At 42.4% G+C, this 17,473-nt stretch overlaps 1 protein-coding gene across 9 annotated transcripts in view; it reads right to left on the bottom strand.

Annotated features, from left to right (window-relative positions):
• The window catches only part of nrxn2b (neurexin 2b), an 813,260-nt gene that overhangs the window by 38,598 nt on the left and 757,189 nt on the right, over window positions 1–17,473 (bottom strand). For 7 of the 9 annotated variants that reach the window (XM_032584259.1, XM_032584254.1, XM_032584253.1 and 4 more), the window contains one exon: window positions 11,004–11,093. The exons of the other annotated variants lie outside the window; for them this stretch is intronic. In XM_032584259.1, the coding sequence (XP_032440150.1) occupies window positions 11,004–11,093 (90 nt within the window). The remainder of the gene's footprint in view (window positions 1–11,003; window positions 11,094–17,473) is intronic. 9 annotated transcript variants of the gene reach the window in all.

Here is a 17,473-nt window from a genome sequence, read left to right as displayed (position 1 = left end):
TCCTGAATGAAAGTGTTTATTAGCTGATTCTGTCAACACTACAGGGTAAGAACTACTTCCAGTTTTATTTTCTTCAAAATAAGAGTTCGAACATTGATACACTAAACTTAAAGCACACACCTATTGCCTTGTTTTCAACGGTACAATATTTTATGGTCTGGCGTATTCAGGAGAGTGTTTCCACTGCCTCAATGGTCAAAACAGCGAACTGAACCCCACTGACCCTTACCATACGGCTCAGTACAAGAACAAGGCTTTAAGCGCGCATCTAGGGCTCACAATAAGATATTAGACTTCACCAGAAGTCACTTGGTGACCACAGACGATATCAGACTTCACTCTGCAAATTTCACACTGAAAGTGAAATAGCGTTCTTAGACCCTCAGAGATCTTCAGTCTATTTCAGTGGGTCAGGGTTGTTTTTAGCCTGGCCGTTACCTTTCCACGCAATTCCACTCAATTCTCATCTCCCTTCAGTACTCCGACTGGAATTTCTCCCATTTACTTGGATTCCTCTAGTAGAATTTCTACTGGGCCAATCAACGACCAGAAGGAGAAGCTGTAATCAATGACGCACCTGGTTTGTCTACTGTGCAGACAAGTTCAATTTAGCTTCGTAGCGTTGAACTGGCGCAAAACATACGTCATGGACAAATGTTTGCCATTGGGTAAAATGTAAAACTTCAAAAGAGTCCAGGAAGCAATCGTTTCTCAATAGCTGAGGGTTCAGAACCTCTGGACAAAGCAAAGCATAGAAAAAGGGGCTGGTTTTTATCAGGCTAGGTTGTTTTAGCAACAAAGGGTGAATTATTTAACAGACTTAAAATATTTGGAGTGACGTATAGCATGAGCTATTCTTATTTTAAATGGTGGGAAAACACTGAAGAGAGCAAGTAAAGCTGCTTCAGTTTGAAGCCAGAAAACATGGAAATTGTAAACCGAGTGATAAAGAAAAAAACTGCTTATCTGGGGGCAAATGGTTGTGTTTGTTTTCTGTCACATTTTAACCCGCTCCAGGAGACATTCCGAGCTGCAACTGCTGCTCCTGTCTCCGCTGTCTAGCAAGTCTCTTGACCAAAAAGCCCGTATATTCTTTCTGCCTAAACAGGGCATGTGGGCAAAAGAGACAGGTATTGCTCGAGGCGCTATCATCTGCAATCACCACTGATCGGTGGAGCAGCTTGGGATGAGGGCGAACTTAGTGGCTGGGAAGCGCCATGGAGAAACGAACAGCATTCCGACTTTGATTTCCTCGCTGAGTCATTGCAGTAATGACCCCTGCATGTCACAGCAGATTGTACAGCTGGAGGAGAGGGGGTATTTTTACATTTTTAATGCACAGTGGAATGCAGCATGCAGTGCCCCTACTCCATGCTAGGCAGGTAATCAATTTGAAGGAAGACAAGAACTCCCCCCCACTGTACATCTCACACAAGCCTGCCATTTTCCCTCCCGATTCTCCTCTGAAAAGAGGACTTACATTATAATATCAAAGGTTTAAATTAAATCACCCCTATTAAAAGACTATTAAATGTAATTTCCTTTTGTCGTCTGCTGGCGAACAGCTCCACGGTTACCAAGCTCGGCGCTGGAGACGGAAAGACGACACGGGGAGAAGAGGGCTGAGCGGTGTGGAGAGAAGGGGGGACATGAGATATACGATGGAGGAAGGAGGAGTGACAGACAATGAATGAGGCTATAGAGGATAGAATGTCATCAAGACAAACTGCCAGAGGGAGGGCTGATGGGTTTGACAAGAAGAAACGGCACAGTTGGAGACATGGTAAATGTATGAAACAGGAAGGAAGACACTGAAGAACTAAGTGGCCTCTACCTTTCAAACCTTATTTTTAGATGCAGCCAACTAATGGCACGGTTAACTTTGTGATAATAACATTCTTTCCATGACCTTATTGTGGGGCCAAAGACTCCTGCTGTCTGCATTGTGGGAGCCCTACAATTTGACTGTAGGAGGCGTCTCCATTTAAGGAAGCAAATACACCTAATACGTATAAGAGGTATCGATGCAGCGATGGCCCTCTCTGTTCAATGCGCTTTAAAGCAAGGCTTGTGTGAAAAACAATTATTTCAGTAAATATTGTGCAGATTATGAATCAGATGTTTTACTTCAATGAAAGATATTATTTTAAGTGACATCGTCGTTTGACTTACTAATGTGTTGCAGATTTGCATTGTGACTTCTGACATTTGTATGTTTTACTGTATTTTAAACATGTGAGATAAGAGGTTTTGTCCAGGAAATGACAGCTGTTGCTGTTATTGGTACAGCTTCTGAAGACAACAGTGACGACAACAACGATTCTGATGATGACGATGGTGAGGGCTTCGATGAACAGGACTTTGGGAAAAACTGTAGGAAATTGGAGTACTGTACTTCTGATTTCAGAGTTTCTTCTGAGTAAAGTTTTACAGTAACTACGTAGTTTGAGCTGCAATCTGATACAGCTAATTAAAATGGTTTGAGGTGACACTTGTGTCTTTATTGCAAGTATTACTATAAAGATGAATGAATAATCGCCATGTAATTTATGGGAATTGTAATGAAACACTGGAAAAACGTCACAAACATATGAAGATATTCAAAAATATTCAGAAACATTAAGAAATTAGCTTAGCCCGAGTATGAACTAGCCAAATAGCGTCATTATTGCTTCTGGTGCCTGGACCAATCAAAATGTTTGAAAGAATGCGTTGAGGCAGGCAGCCAATCAGCTACAATCATTGATGTAGCACCGAATAAAACCTCTGTGCAAATGGTCAACGGACAGTTTTCAGTTTGTATTTTTCAAGATTTTGCAAAGTTGGAGGAGAAGCAGGTCGGTCAACATGTCCAACGATTTCAAGTTTTTTTGTCAGACAGTATGAACTTATGTCCTTAATGTGGTGATGTGATTTTATGAACTCTTGCCCTTACAGACGATTTGACGATTTCTCAAATAAGATTTCCTCCTATGTGAAAATGTTGGGGATAAAGGGCTTATGCATGTTAGGTCTCGGTATATTTAGGTATGAGTGTGTGCGTGTGTATGATTGTTTGTCCATTCTGAAACCTGGTGATGGACTGGTGACCTCTCCAGTGCTTCCCCTAGCATTTGGCCAAAAAGCATTAGCTAAAGGGCGAACTTACTCTAGTTAAGCTTACCCTAGAGCTCATAAATTGAACCAAGGAGAAAGAACGAGACTGGGCAAAAAGGCATCCATGGGTCATAACTGCAGGCAGAAGGGCAAGAAGGTCTGAGATGAACTTAGACAGGCTGTCTATGCTTCTGACTGAAGTAAAGGAATTCTGTAAAGAAGAATGGGCAGAAATTCCTACACAGTGATGTAAAAGACTCCAGTTACTGCAAATTCTGGATGGCTGCCAGAGTGCGTGGCATGACGTGGAGGAAAGTTGAAGAAATGCCCTTGCACCTTTGTGCCTACTACCATTGTTTTAATTGGGGGCGTACCTTACAATAACGCAATCTCTGTTGTTGAATTCCTCACAGCCAGACCTTAAGTTCATTTGAACCACCAGTTTTGCTAGTCTGTGCTGTGTTTTGCAGTTGCCACGGTTGGTACATTCCTGCCTTGCTGTGATTTTTTTTTTTTTTTTTTTTTACATCAGGTTGGGTGGAATCTAAATGCACAGAAGTCGCTGAAAGGTTCCATGTTTGCTGGACCCCGTGGGAGTACAGCTTGGTTGAGAACATAGCTGCTAATGAGTTCGCCTTTACCACCATCATGCAGTTTGGCCTTTTGAAAATCATTAAAAAGGTGGGCTGAGGATAAAGAGACAAGACCAAGGGGACATCTGGTCACTCTACATCCAAATGCACATTAAAGACTACAAGGTGCAGAGTTTGCAGACAGCATGGAGCTCGATTCTCGCTGGGTTACCTCCCCAGAAACAAAACGTTGCTGCAGTAGCATGAGTAAAATCACATTTCTAGCAACAGATTTGCATTGATGTGCCATCCTCTTTGGCCGTTTTCTTTCTTAACAGACAGAAATGGCTTGTCTCAGATGAGCTCCGGTCGGTAATTACCAGCTAAGCCGAGCCAAGCCAGAGAGTGGGCCCGGATTGGGCCACGCTTGGGTTGCTAATGCACAGATTGCCTGTCGGAGGCTACGAAATAATGGCTTCATGTCTGCAACAACCCCGCAGAATCTACTGTAGGAGCAGAGGAGAAAAGGGAAGCGCCTGCTGCTGCTAACCTGGGGGAGGCGATTACTAAATGGAGGTAGGGGAAGGCGGGGGGGGGGGGGGGGGGGGGGCTGAAGGGGGATGTAAAGGGTGAGGTAACAGATGATCTAAGTGCGCATGAGGGAAGGTGAAAGGGACTGCAGCTGAGGAGAGTGGCATCTCTCACCATTGTCATTACCTCTCTCTCATCCACCTTCAGCTCCTGTTATCTCACAGAGAGAAGGACCATGAAGTGGTTGGGAAGGCACTTCAACCTGAAATGTTTTTCTCTTTGCCGAGTTGCAGGGTGGGAGGGATGGCCCAGAATTCACCTCTGTCAACAACCCACTTGTTTGTGACGTGCCGAGCAGAAAATTGAACTGTTTGTACGTGGGGTCTGTATGGATTTTTTGCTCAAAAATCCTTCATGTGCCTGCCGAATTCTCTTTTTTTTCTTCTTCTTCTTGTAGCAGAATCAACACAAAGAGCTTCCCTAAGACAATAAGGGCGGTGTGAGTCAAAGAAGAGCCGAGCACAATGGGGGGGTGAGGGTGGGACGTGGAAAAAGTCGAATATGAAGTGTTTTCAAGTTATCTGTGCAGCACAAGGCTCTCTTTGGGAATTAAGTTTTCTCTCTTTTTTTTTCAGTTCCTCTGTAGCAGGGCTGGTTCGTGTTGAATACTAAGAATTAATTGCGCTTGACAGTAAAGATGTGAGGCACAGAGTAACAACACTGTGCGGTGAATGCTTTAGGAGACAGTCTGATGCCCAGCGGTCCTTAAAGGCAACAATCACTCTGAGATATTCTGCGGGAATATCTGCAGGACTCTTGGGGGAGTAAACTGGATTTAATCAGACTCTCTTCCTTATCCGTATGTTGATCTGAAACATGGAATACTGTAGAGGGAGACGCAGAAAGAGATAGTACAGTGGTTAGCCGGAGACAAGCTTCTCTCCTAACTGTGACTGTGCTTTTTTTGGGGAGGTGTGGGGCGCGGGGTGGCATTTCACGGCAGGAGACCGTGAAATAACACAAGATCCCCTTCTTTCTTTCACGCTTGCTTGCTGCCACTTCTCCACTCGTGAGCAAGCATGTACGAATTCATTTAGTTTCCCCCCAATTTCTCTCGAATGGCGCAATAATAGTGCCGAGGGATCAAATGAGAAGACAAGATAATAACTCGGCGGGAGCCAGAGCACATCACCGGGGTTCGCCAAAAAGAAAAGAAGGCCTCAATCCGATCGCCTCGGTTGTGACCAGATGGGTCAGAATCTCTGAAATGAAGTGGGGATGATCATGAATAGCCGATCTGGACGGATGCCTGGCCTGGAGATTTGATTTGGGCTCTGGCCCTGCACCAGGGGGGAGGACTTGATTGCTTTTGATTAAGGGATGGGGGAAGCTAATACACGGCCATTAAATTCCAAACATTAAACCTGATTCTTCAGCCTGATTTCAGAGGCCACGGAGACCCAGCTTCTCCCTCAGTCTCTAGTTCATCACAGAAACTGATTGGTGAGCCGTACAGGGATCACATCTTCACAACAACATGATGTGCAGTTAATCCTCTTTAGGCAGGTTCAATGTTCTGCAAAAAAATGGTGCCAAGGTATCAAAAAGGTTTCTCCTCTTGTTTGTCTGTAGTTCTATTTAGAGATTAGCTCATAAAAAAGTAGGAACTTTGACATAAGAGACGGCTTGCCGTGCTTTTGGACAAAGGATGTCCTTCAAAGTCAAAGCAAGAAAAAGGAATTACCTGAAAGATCGGGACGAGGAAGGGGGATGGATGTAGAGAAAACTGCTAATGACGGCTCCATCGCCGGGTAAAGGGGTTGCATCTCAGTAAGTTTTGTTTCAGATAGAGCTGTTAAAAACTTTTGGGACTTGGGATTTTTTCCCCTCCATTGCTTTCCTGTAATTGCTGCCGTTTTGAATTTAGTCAGTGGGCACGGAGTGGGCAGGAGATGCTCTCTCTGATCTGCCTCACACACAGTATGGGAGATTGGATAAGGGCTTCAGAATGAGATCTAGGGAGACAGCACAGCTCTCCTCTAGGGCTGCGGGCTCCAATGACTTCCATTAAATCACGGTGTGACCAAAATACTGATTTGTCAGGGCAAAAAGTGAGCGATTAGCCCTTTTACTTTGCTGCTGTCGACACAGGAGTGGAATGCTACACCTCCTTTAACAATGGATCATGTCTTCACAACAAGACATGATTCATTGAATAGATTTTAAACAATTAATGAAGCACCACAGTGTTAAATCACAGATTATTTTCTTATATAGACTACGGATTGCAAAACCTGCAATATGCAAACCTCTGGTTTGTTGCTGTGACAATCCTTTAAGTATCTTTTAACATTTAACAGAGATGTTTACCCCCAAAGAGCACTGAAAGTATGACTATATTGGCTACTAAAACTCAGTGTATGTGTGTGTGACTGTGCTGCATGCTGGTCAATGCAGCACAGTCACAAACTGTGCTGCAGTCACTCGGAACATTGAGATTCCGAGGTTTGTCGGAATCTCAAACATCCACTTTTTCTTTTTTTTAACCATTAACAAACACAGTATTCCTAAGAGTGCAGGCCACAGCAACTGGACTCTTTGGTGTGTAAATGGCCACCATAAAAAGATGACTCAAAGCTAGCTAGCTGTATTCAGTGTCAGTGAGGCTTACAGCAATTAAGTCGGAGGAACCAAAGAAGTAAAAGTGTCAAAGGAAATTGTGTTTTCTAGATATCAAGGCATGTCTGCAGTTTATTCAGCCTGCGAGAGCGAGGCTTAATGCAGATGTTCTGAACATATCGCAATATAGTTGGACACTGTCATTATTTTTAAGCTAAGAAAAAGATTTGGAAATGTCGGAAAATCCCTACGTTAAGGGAAAGACTTTTTATTTTCTTGGACAGTGGTGTCCAAACTTCTTGACTTGCTTTTCAAAATGATAAAGCAGAAAGAACTTGTAGGCCACAAACATTAGCCTGCTTTTCTAATTGAAAATATGAAACTTATTTTATGTGATTTTTTTTTTCCTTATGTGATAAAACAATAAACAAATCATATTTTAACAAAAGAAACATTTTTTTTTTCTTTATCTTAAACAAATTTCTAGTTTGGCTTTTTGAGTAAAACTTGCTGAATTTTTGTTGTCCTATTTACTATGAAATGAAGATTAAAGGAAAAACAAAAGGGTTAATAGAAGACAAACAAGGTGCTGTAAGAGCGTACTAATTGTACTAATTAACTGTACTACTAACTGTAGTAATTACTCCAATAAGATGCTGAAGACAGTTTGTAAATGTTAAGTCTAATCAAATCATCTTTGCAGTGACACAGTGTTGTCCACGATCAGCCGCACAACTCCCCCCAAAACATCACACAGCTTTACGCATGGGAAAGACGTGATAATGTGTAGCTGAAACAGCAGTCAATAAATCATATGATGTTCAAAACAAACAGCGGTGACTACACATCTGCTAATGCGCTAATGGCGGTGCTAATATTCCGTTTAGCGTACTTAACTTCCCCTAGATTAATTTTTCCAGATACATTCTGTAGCATTAAATTACTTGCCTGTTTTCTAAGCTTTCAGTTGAATACGGTTCAAGATCTGTGTTGAAGTTTTAGTTATCGACTGCCAAGATTTGCACAAGTAGAAAAAGGGTTGTATTCATGCTCTTATTTTGAAGTGGGTGAAACTGTTTACGTGGCAGTTCTATTTCCTCTCCTCTATGTTTTCTCTGTTTCACCCCCAGGAACTTAATTTCAAACAAGAAACAAACAGGAACAAATAAAAGATGGACAGTAGAAAACAATATATATATTGGGCACAGTAGAATATTTAAGATATAGTGTCTAAATTGAATTGGTGCTCAAATTTGAATTGAAGTTCAATTCCGCTTCCGCTGAATACCATGTTAATCTAGTGCTTTAGCCTTAGCGGAACTGTTTATGATTTGTACTTTAGAGTTCCACCACTAAAACAAATCATTACGTTTATAAAAGAGAAGCCCAACATTTTCTGTGCACAATAAATTGCAAGCACAGTGACTTAAACTATGAGGCAAAAATTCAAGGAGTCATAATAAAACAGAGAAGAAGCTAGCTAAACAGGCAATAATAGAATAAAACAGGTTACAACACGAAAAATGATCTCAGATTAAATCTTTTTTTTTATTATTATTTTTTTTTATAACCCCTCCAGGGGGTCTTTTTGTGGGCTCTAGAGTCCCTTTTTATGAAGTAGGCTGACAGGAAAGGGGGAGTGAGAGGGGGGAAGACATGCGGTAAACGTCGCCGGGTCCGGGAGTCGAACCCGTGACAGCCGCGTCGAGGACTTGAGGCCTCCAAATGTGGGTCGCGCTAACCACTACGCCACCACGGCACGCCCTCAGATTAAATCTTTTAACTGTGTTATGAATGAAAAGTAGCCCCATTCAAGTGTAAGAGAGCAAATCCATGTAGATTTCTGGCTGTAATCTGTAAAACACTGCAGATTGCTGTGGAGGAGACCCACAGGGCTGATCGTTTGTCACACTCGCATTCAAAACTCTGCAACATTAAAGATCAGTCATTCACAGCCTGGACCATCTACCACTGTCTAAATGATCCAGGCTTTTAACAACAAAGACAAGTCTCATTCAAATAAAACCAGTCAACCCATTCAACAACTGGAATCCACAGCAAACATGTCCCTTTACTTAGTGGTGAAAACAATAAATGTTAAAGGGACCTTCATTTTATTTTTTTTTCTTAAACACACTATTGTAATTATCCAGAGCAGATGAGGTCAATTTGAGGTTCAACCGTTGCGTTACGTTTTAACCCTCTGAGTTTCGCTTGAACAAACAGGAGAGGACAATTTGAAGACGTCTTCACTTAGAGATTTGTTTTCTTTTTAGCAGGAGTTAGAACAGGGTTAGCATCTGTTTAGTTTTCGTTGATTGCAACGACCTGTCCAAGTTCTTCCAAATACCAACATCCAGGTTCAGTTAAAGATACATTTATAACAAGGTTAGAACTGAGGACTCCATGAATTTACTACCAGCTCAATAAGGCTGGAAAAGTTTGCCAATTTCCTTAGAGTCTGTAAAGATGGAACATCCTGAGAGGAGTCCTCAGTGGTTAGTGTGGGTGGAGTTTGATTTGCTGTTGGTGGTTAGATTCTGCTTTGAGGTTTGTAGCTTGAAGTTCTAAGTGGATAAAGAAACAAAAGGAAGAAAAAAATCAAATAACTTTAACCCTTTGAGCTCAAAAATGTCCACTAATTCCCTTCAACGATGGCTAGACTTGTTCGAAAGCAACTCTTTGTCTTCATCGCATGGCGTGTGTAGGACACCTCTGTATTGAATCCATTTAGAATGGCAATTAACATATCAAATCTTCTTTAACATTCACTTTATCAAAATTTAAACTCATGAGCCGATGGGAATGTTTACAACTAATAACTCCTATTACTTTCATCTATTGACAGATTTCTAAGTGGAGAAGAAAGAGAATAATAGATTCACTCTTAAGCTCTTCTCTTCAGACTTTCGTGGCACACAGATAATTTCATAAAGTTGCTAAATCATTTTTTATTGATTCACTTTTTCATTCAACTTTAATCTCCCCAATCCTTTCTAATTTCTGTTCTAACTATTCCCAGCAATTGTGCATTCGCTGCGGCGCCACAGGAGAGCAAAGAAGTCAGTTTATGGGCGCTGAATATGAATACAAGGATTGTTTTGTTTTCATCAAATAAACATGTAGGCAGTTCATTTATCTTGTTTGTTTCTTGCAAAAAAAAATAAAAATAAAAAAAATACCTCATCTTTCTCTCTGAGACAGAGTTTTATATTCTAAATTCATCCTACTGTGTTTTCGGATAGCGTTTCAAAGAGAACCCCCTGAAGCTAACTGTCTTTACGCTTAGGTTGTGATCATCTCAATGCATCTCCACTGCAAAAAAACAGAAGCAGTGCATATATATTTATTTAACCCTGTAGGTTTTTTTTGTTGTTTTGTATTTTACTGGCTTATTCTTGTTTTGAAGAATCAACCACCTTCAGCAGCACAAACACACGGCACGAGACAAAGACAGGAAGGTTGGGACATTCGGTACTCAAAGGGTTAAAGAATGATGAGTTTAATGGGACCGCATTAAGAACTCAGGGCGCTGTCAGGTACAAGACGGGCAGGGGCAAAGAAGGCGCCCGCGTGGCGCACTGAGTGCAGACTTCATACAAAAACGGTCCCTTTAACTTTTAGTGACTTTCATTGGAGGAGGGTTGTGGTTGGGGTGGAAGGGGTGTGGGGTGAGGGTTAGGAGGTGGGGGGTGGGGGGGGTGGAGGGGTCCTGTACTTGGAAAAATCCAGTGCAAATCAAACTTTTTGTTTTTACATCCAGCCAACATTCAGCAAACAGAAGACACAGGAAGGAAGCGGTTTACATGTGGTCAGATTATTAAGGGTTATGTTGGGTTATTTGGAGATTAAAGCTCTGAAGAGATGCAGCCCCAACTTAGGGTGCCTTGGATAAAGACCCCTGAAACGTGGCCTTGTTAGAAACTACGGCAATATCTCTCTTTAAAAGCCAACGAAGGTGAAACTAAATCTGGTGGAACATGCTTCAATTCCAGTTGAGCTTCTCAACACCATAAAATCTGGTCGTTGCTACACTTGGTAGTTCTACAATGAAGGGAACCTATAGTTTAGTTCAGGAGCCAATCACATTTGCCCCTGCTGCATGGCACTGCACCTCCTCCAGAGCTGTGGTTAACGGTAGGTTAGGCGGTTAGATCATTAGTGGAGTTAAAGGGATTTTATTACCTTTTTCGAGTAGCCACTCATCAACTACCCGACCAAGTCGGTATGGGATTCTTTGTCTAGCAAGAGCCAGGCGCTCATTATCAAAGTTCCCTTTAAGAAATTTGGAGAAGACAAATTAGAAACAAAATGGTTACAGGCAAATCTGGAAGTTAAGAAAGTTAGAAGTTAGAAGGGCAACATTGCAAAAGGTTTAGCAGGTTATGAACTTTAAATCAGCTTTAGTTAGGACAGGAAGAACTTGATGTTGTTTTGGGCTGGTTTGTTCGGTTAGACAGGTTAACAACATTCTAGTTACCTTGATTTTAAATTAGTTGTTTGTTTTAATCTGATGCCATGTTAAACAGATTTAAAAGTGATTTAGATGTAATTTTTTTTAAGAACTTATCATAGCTCTTAGCACATTAGAAAAATCATTAGCGGTGACAAGATATGTTAAAGCCAGCAAAACCAGCAGTCAACACAAGTACAATAAGGAAGAATAAAGCAGTACAAGACATTTCAGTGTCAGCAGTAAAATATTGTTTCAAAAGGAGCATGACATAATCACACATTAAAAGAAAAACAAAAAACAAAACACATTTCATGGTTGTTCTTAAGGAAAGCGCCTTGAAGTTCCCATTGCAGATAAAGAGTTGTCGTTTAGCCAAACGGCACCTCGAAATCTGACGGTGCTGCGGCGTTCAGACCCCTTGAATCACCGTTCCGTTTTTCACCTAAAGCAAAACGGATTAAGTAGATCTGTCAGAGCACCAGTAGTTCTCAGTGCTTTGCCCCCCTCTCCCCCCCACATACCCCCAAACCTCCTCATGCGTTCATGGAGAACTTCTCATTGGCACTTGGCAATTAGCAGCACTTCATCAGCGTGTCAAAGAAGTTTCATCACTGCTGCGGCAACTTATTATCCCTCACTTCACTTCAATCAACCTCTGGGTCACGCTGCGTTGCATCTCCAGCACCGTCAACAGAGACGGCGCTGAAATTAGGGGGGTGGGGGGGGATGAGGGGAGCTGATGGTGACCAGGCTGTGGTGTGTGTATATGTGTGGGGGGGCTTGATGATGTCTGATGTGATGGATTAATTAGGAGTTATTGTCCATGTCAAAAGGCAGTCTTAGAAGATTACAGGCTAAATAAAAACCCAGTAGGGCTATGTTTAGACAGCGCTTTTTGAAAATAGGACAACTCACAAAAAACAAAACGTACACCTAACTTACTGCCTGTTTTAATAGGAAATCTGAGAAAGCAGAAGGCTGGAGTGGTGCTGCTGAAATTATCTGCAGAGAGAGAGAGAGTGTGTGGGGAACTCATCCTGCATCCTATCTGGAGTGTACTTTGATTTAGCGGCGCCACTGCCCCGTGCTGCTGCAGCAGAGATCTAAAATAGACCACCTCTCGGTTCTGCAGTACCTACTTCCTCTCCCCAGGGGTCTCCCTACCCACGCCTGCCTGCGTGCGCAAAACCGCCTCAGATAAGCAAAACAAAAACTAAAAAATAGAAAGAAAAAAGATGTGTTTGCACATGTAAAAGGCCATGTTGCGTGTAAATTCTCTCGCCTGTATGTGTGTGAGCAGGAGGGCTACATCAGAGAGCATAATGATAAGTTGATGGAAGAAGAAAAGCAGAGGATGGGAAGAAAGGCTGAAATGAGGGGAGGATAGAAGGATGAGTTAGGGTCAGAGCAAATGAACAGAAAATGACTCATCATAACATAGATCAAACTTTAAAAAAAATCTAAATCTAAGGTTCGAAGAGAACCTAATCGGTGTTTCCTCAGTTCATCCTTCAGCTTTCCTCTCTTTTAAATCAGCTGCACGTTTTTGTTTTGACTCTACCTGCGAGAACAAACGGTGTTCTTTCCAAAACCGCCGTTTGTTCTAAATTACAAGAAAAAAACCACAGAGCAGCAATTACATGTATGTTTTGACGTTGCACTTAAGATTAAGCGCGCTTCTGCTGTGCTTTTCTGGAAAGGCAGCGAGGCAATTACAGCCCTAACACAAGGCTGCGTAAGTAATGACACGGCCACTCTGCTGCAATCACTAAATTAGACAGAGAGAGAGAGAGAAAGTGTGTTGGGCAGAAGGCCAGGGTGGGGTGTGGCAGGGTTGCCGAGGTTGCGGAGATAAAGCAAAAACGGAAAACCGGCAGACGATTCCTTTGTGGGTGGATGTTCTTCCTCCTAAAACCCTTCCTTTCCTCCGATTCACACTGTAACCTCCAGCAACCAAACCTGCTGTATGCACAATTTGTTTCATCCCCCTCTAGTGGCAGGGCTGAGACTCTACACTCAGAAATGTATTTTTTTACTCATCTCTTCTTCTCGAGGACTTTTTTTTTTTTTTTGCGCGATTCAGGCATTCTTTCCCTAATCCGTTCCCCCACGTCTTACTCGCTTATTCCACCCTTCTTGCCGGCTCTTTTCCTTCTTTTCCGGCTTGTCCCTACCTTGTTCTGGAACAATCCTTCATCCACGCTTCATTCTGTCCTTTCTTTCACCCTCCTGCCAAAATCCATTTCCGTCTCTCTCTGGCTAGTAACTTGCACGCCCCATTCTCTCCAACTTTCTCATCTTCCACTTTGCTTCATCTCCATTATTTCCTGTCTTCTTCCTTCCTCTTTCCACTGGGCCTGTTTTTAGCATTTTCTCATTTCTGTTTTTGTCCTTTTTTTCCCCCCCACAATTTGCTCTCTCTCTCTCTCACTCACTCACTCACTCACTCACTCACTCACTCACTCACTCACTCACTCACTCACTCACTCACTCACTCACTCACTCACTCACTCACTCACTCACACTTAATCTCTGATTTGTAACCACGTATTCTTTCTTTCCCTGCAAGGTTTGTAACTGGGAGATTAAATGTGGTACACTGTGGCGTGGTGCTTGCTTGCTATCTATTACTGACGAAGTGTGCAGCAGACAAAGTAATAACTGTACTGAGTGAACTGTATGCGGATGTATGCAGGGTTTTTTCTTTCTGCCAAACAGCAGCATGCAGCAACATCCGGATCAAGAAACAGAGACTGCCATGACAGGGATTCCATCTACAAACTCCAAACACTGAAAGAAGTCTGGAAAAGAGAAAGCATTGTAGGGATGGAAACCTGGATGCGACTGAAAATCACAACATGTGACGAGAGCGGCAACAATTTTCTCCTGCTGGTCGGGTCTTTCGGTCCACAGGTGATCTAAATTCCTCCGTGTGTTTTCATCCATTTGGATCTACAGAGAAATCTGTCGGTCTGAGCAAACCGGCTGAAGGTCACTCTGCATCAGAGTGGAGGAGACGGTGGGTGGGTGGCTGATTAAACAGCTGGGCCTCCGTTCCCAGGACTCTTACTGTTGCTTGATATGAATCTAGACTATTAAATCTCACACTTGTTTTTTTGTTTCTCCTAATTTACAAGGAAGGGGAAAATAAGCTAGTAGATCAGAAATGCTCAGAAATGTAATTGTTTTAGCTTTTAGTGCCCATTAATTGATGTGTGTACCAGTACAGTAGCATGCTGTCACAGTGACTTCTATAGACATTGTTCCTGTTAAAACTTTAAATTTCAGCACATTTTGAGGACCCGATGCAGGATAACACCATAAAGTAGTTTTGTTTTATCAATAAAAGAAACAACTAAATGCAGGAATAATATTGGTATTATCAGGCCAACTCATGCCACACTTTTCAGATTTGTCTTTGTAATGAGCTACTTGTTTGGTCTATCAGAGTGGTTGGCACACTTTCGCTTATCTGCTCAATGCTAATAGCTTAGCTAAGTTTTTGCTTAGCGTCTCAGCGCTTTGGCTAACTTTGAGAAAGTTTAGCACACGTAGCTTCTCTCAAATTAATTTCTGCCGATAAATTCTAAAGTGCCAATTGACTTGGTTGTTTTCGACGTTTTCAGTTGAATAAAGTTTGTGTTGAAATTTTGGCTATCGACCCTTCAGAATTCAAGTAGTTAGACGTTTATTTCCATGCTCTTATTTTGAAGTGGGTGAATAACTTTATTTCAAATGAGAAACATACAAAAACAAGAAACAAACATAAATTAAATATCTAAGGGCATTTTAGAACATGTAAATTATAATGTCAAAATTAAATTGGTGCTGGAGGATTGTAGTCTTTCAAGGGCAGATAAGATCTGAATTGAAATGAGCACTTTAGCATTAGCTTCTGCTAAATATTGTGCATGTGTAGTGCTTTATTATTATTATTAATGTTTATGATTAGACTGTTCATGCAGTATGACATGTACTCTCTTTTTTTCTCCCAAAAACTGTTTCAAACAAGAAACACAAAAGAATAAATAGAACACAGACAGTAGAGAACAAGCTATAAATGCAATAAAATGTAACGACAAAATTTATTTGGTGCTCAAAGGTTGTAGTTTTTAAGAGCAGAAATAATTTGAATTGAAGTTAGGACCTTAGCATTAGCCTCTGCTAAGTACCATGTTGCTGTAGCGCTTTAGCATTAGTAGAGCCATAGTTTACCATTAGTGCTTTCAGGTTAGCATAACTATTTTTTTTAGCTAGCTGGTTTATCACACAGAACCTCATTAAAAATGGAGACAAGGTGTATGAGTCCTTCTGCCCGGCTCTGTAGATGAACGCCGTTAACGTTCAGTCACATCTGTTTTCTCACTCATTGATGAACACTCAAAATAACACTTGTTAGCATATTGCTGCTCTTAAATGAAGGCATGGGCCATAACTCCCCATGAGTCATACTCAGGCAGCTTGCTTGAAGCCCCAACCCCCCCCTGTGGTTTGGACTATCCATCCAAAACCCTGTCTGTGTTTCCTTTGGCACCTCATGTCTGCTGCCAGACGGTTTGTCCAGATAACGGCTATGATGGGACCAGTTCAGGGAAGGTGTCACATCTGCCGTGCCACAGGGAGGGGCGGGTACACGCCGCCTGACTGGCACCTAGGGATGGGGGCGGGGGGTAACAGATGCATCGGCACACGGGGAGTGTAAACTATCTGCTTCGATGCGCGTCTGGGATGACTTGCCTTCAAGTGTGATGATAACCAAATCTTTTGCCTTCCATGTCATTGCACATGTGCACATTTGTGTTGTGGCATTTGACCGTGTGATGCTCTGAGAGGCCAGCTGGATATCATGTCGCTCTGCAGGCGGCCGGATGCCCTTGTACAGGACACCCACATTGGAAATCTATTCACGAGAATGGAGATTGCACTGGAGACGGTTGGCCCGCGGCCACGCCGCTCTGCCAGTCTTCGACTGAAACCTCCCCCTGTAATGTTAGTCTGAGTCTGCCAGCTACTTCATTAAAATAATTACACAAAGAATTCATCAGAATTTTAACGTTTCTCCACGTTTCCCAAGCTGAGTTTGGAGTTTGTGAAATGAGGGAAAAGACCCTCCTAACCCACTCATTTATTTACATCAAACATGTCCCCCCTGCACTCATGTCTGCCTGTGTTTTAATCACATGGCTGTCATCGCTTTAACAGTTCGTCAGCTCTCGTCTATGCAGCACTTATCGGTCCAACAGCTCGTTTTCATTTCTTCCCTCCACCACCTTTTATCTCAGCCACAGATTGATTTAATGCAAGAGCTGCTCCCAGAGTCAGTCGAAGGATCCCCCTCCCCTCCTCCCCATCCACCCGCCTTTAAAAAAAAAAGAAAAAGAAAAAAAAACTTGTAGAAATCAAAGTTGTCACTTCTCTAATTACCCAGAGCAATCTTTTTCCTCTGCCGATCTGCACTACTTAACTCCCTCTCTCCTCTTCATTACTTTCTTGACTATTTCTCTGCTCTCTCCTTCTCTCTCTCTCCCCATCATCCCATAGCCACAGGCCAATAATTTGAGATACCTTCCAACTGTGCAGGATCCAATCAGATGGAGTCGCAGAGCACCAGAGGCCCAATAAGAACCAACAGAATGTCACCAGTGACGAGCGACTAAGCTGGCTGCCTTCAGTTCCCTCTCGCTCGCTCTTTTTGGTTGTACTGTTTTTTTTCTGTATGTGCAAAACGTAATGAAAACCCTAAACTAGAAAATCACATCAAGCGTCAGCCGTTCCTCAGCTCGCGTCGCCATATCCCTGGAGCTCAAGCGTTGTCACTCAACCCATACAGTAGCTGTCATGAAGATATTGGAGTAAAAACTTCTTTGAGACTTTAACCCAATCTCACGATAATTAGGTCTCATCACAAGTCCTGATTTACATCCGCTACGACCAGACACACGTTCAGTGATGCACTGCCGGAGGCTACCGCAACAGAGCATCGTGTCCAAAAAAACTCCGTCAGCTTAAAAAAAAAAAAAAAAAAACACAAATGGCTGCTCGTCTGTAGAATCCTCACAGTGAAGAGGGGCTTCCTGCCAACCCTGACAGGAGATTCACCCCTCTACATGATCCATCATGTTCTGCCCAGTGAACCATTAAAGCTACGGAAGACTGCCTTCCCTGCGTCTTGTTGGGAGGCCCAAACTGCTGAAGCGAA

The sequence above is a fragment of the Xiphophorus hellerii genome, chromosome 14 (assembly GCF_003331165.1).
Source record: "Xiphophorus hellerii strain 12219 chromosome 14, Xiphophorus_hellerii-4.1, whole genome shotgun sequence".
Classification (NCBI taxonomy): domain Eukaryota; kingdom Metazoa; phylum Chordata; class Actinopteri; order Cyprinodontiformes; family Poeciliidae; genus Xiphophorus; species Xiphophorus hellerii.
Note: the sequence above shows the minus strand (reverse complement) of the source record. Positions and strands in the feature narration are given on the sequence as shown.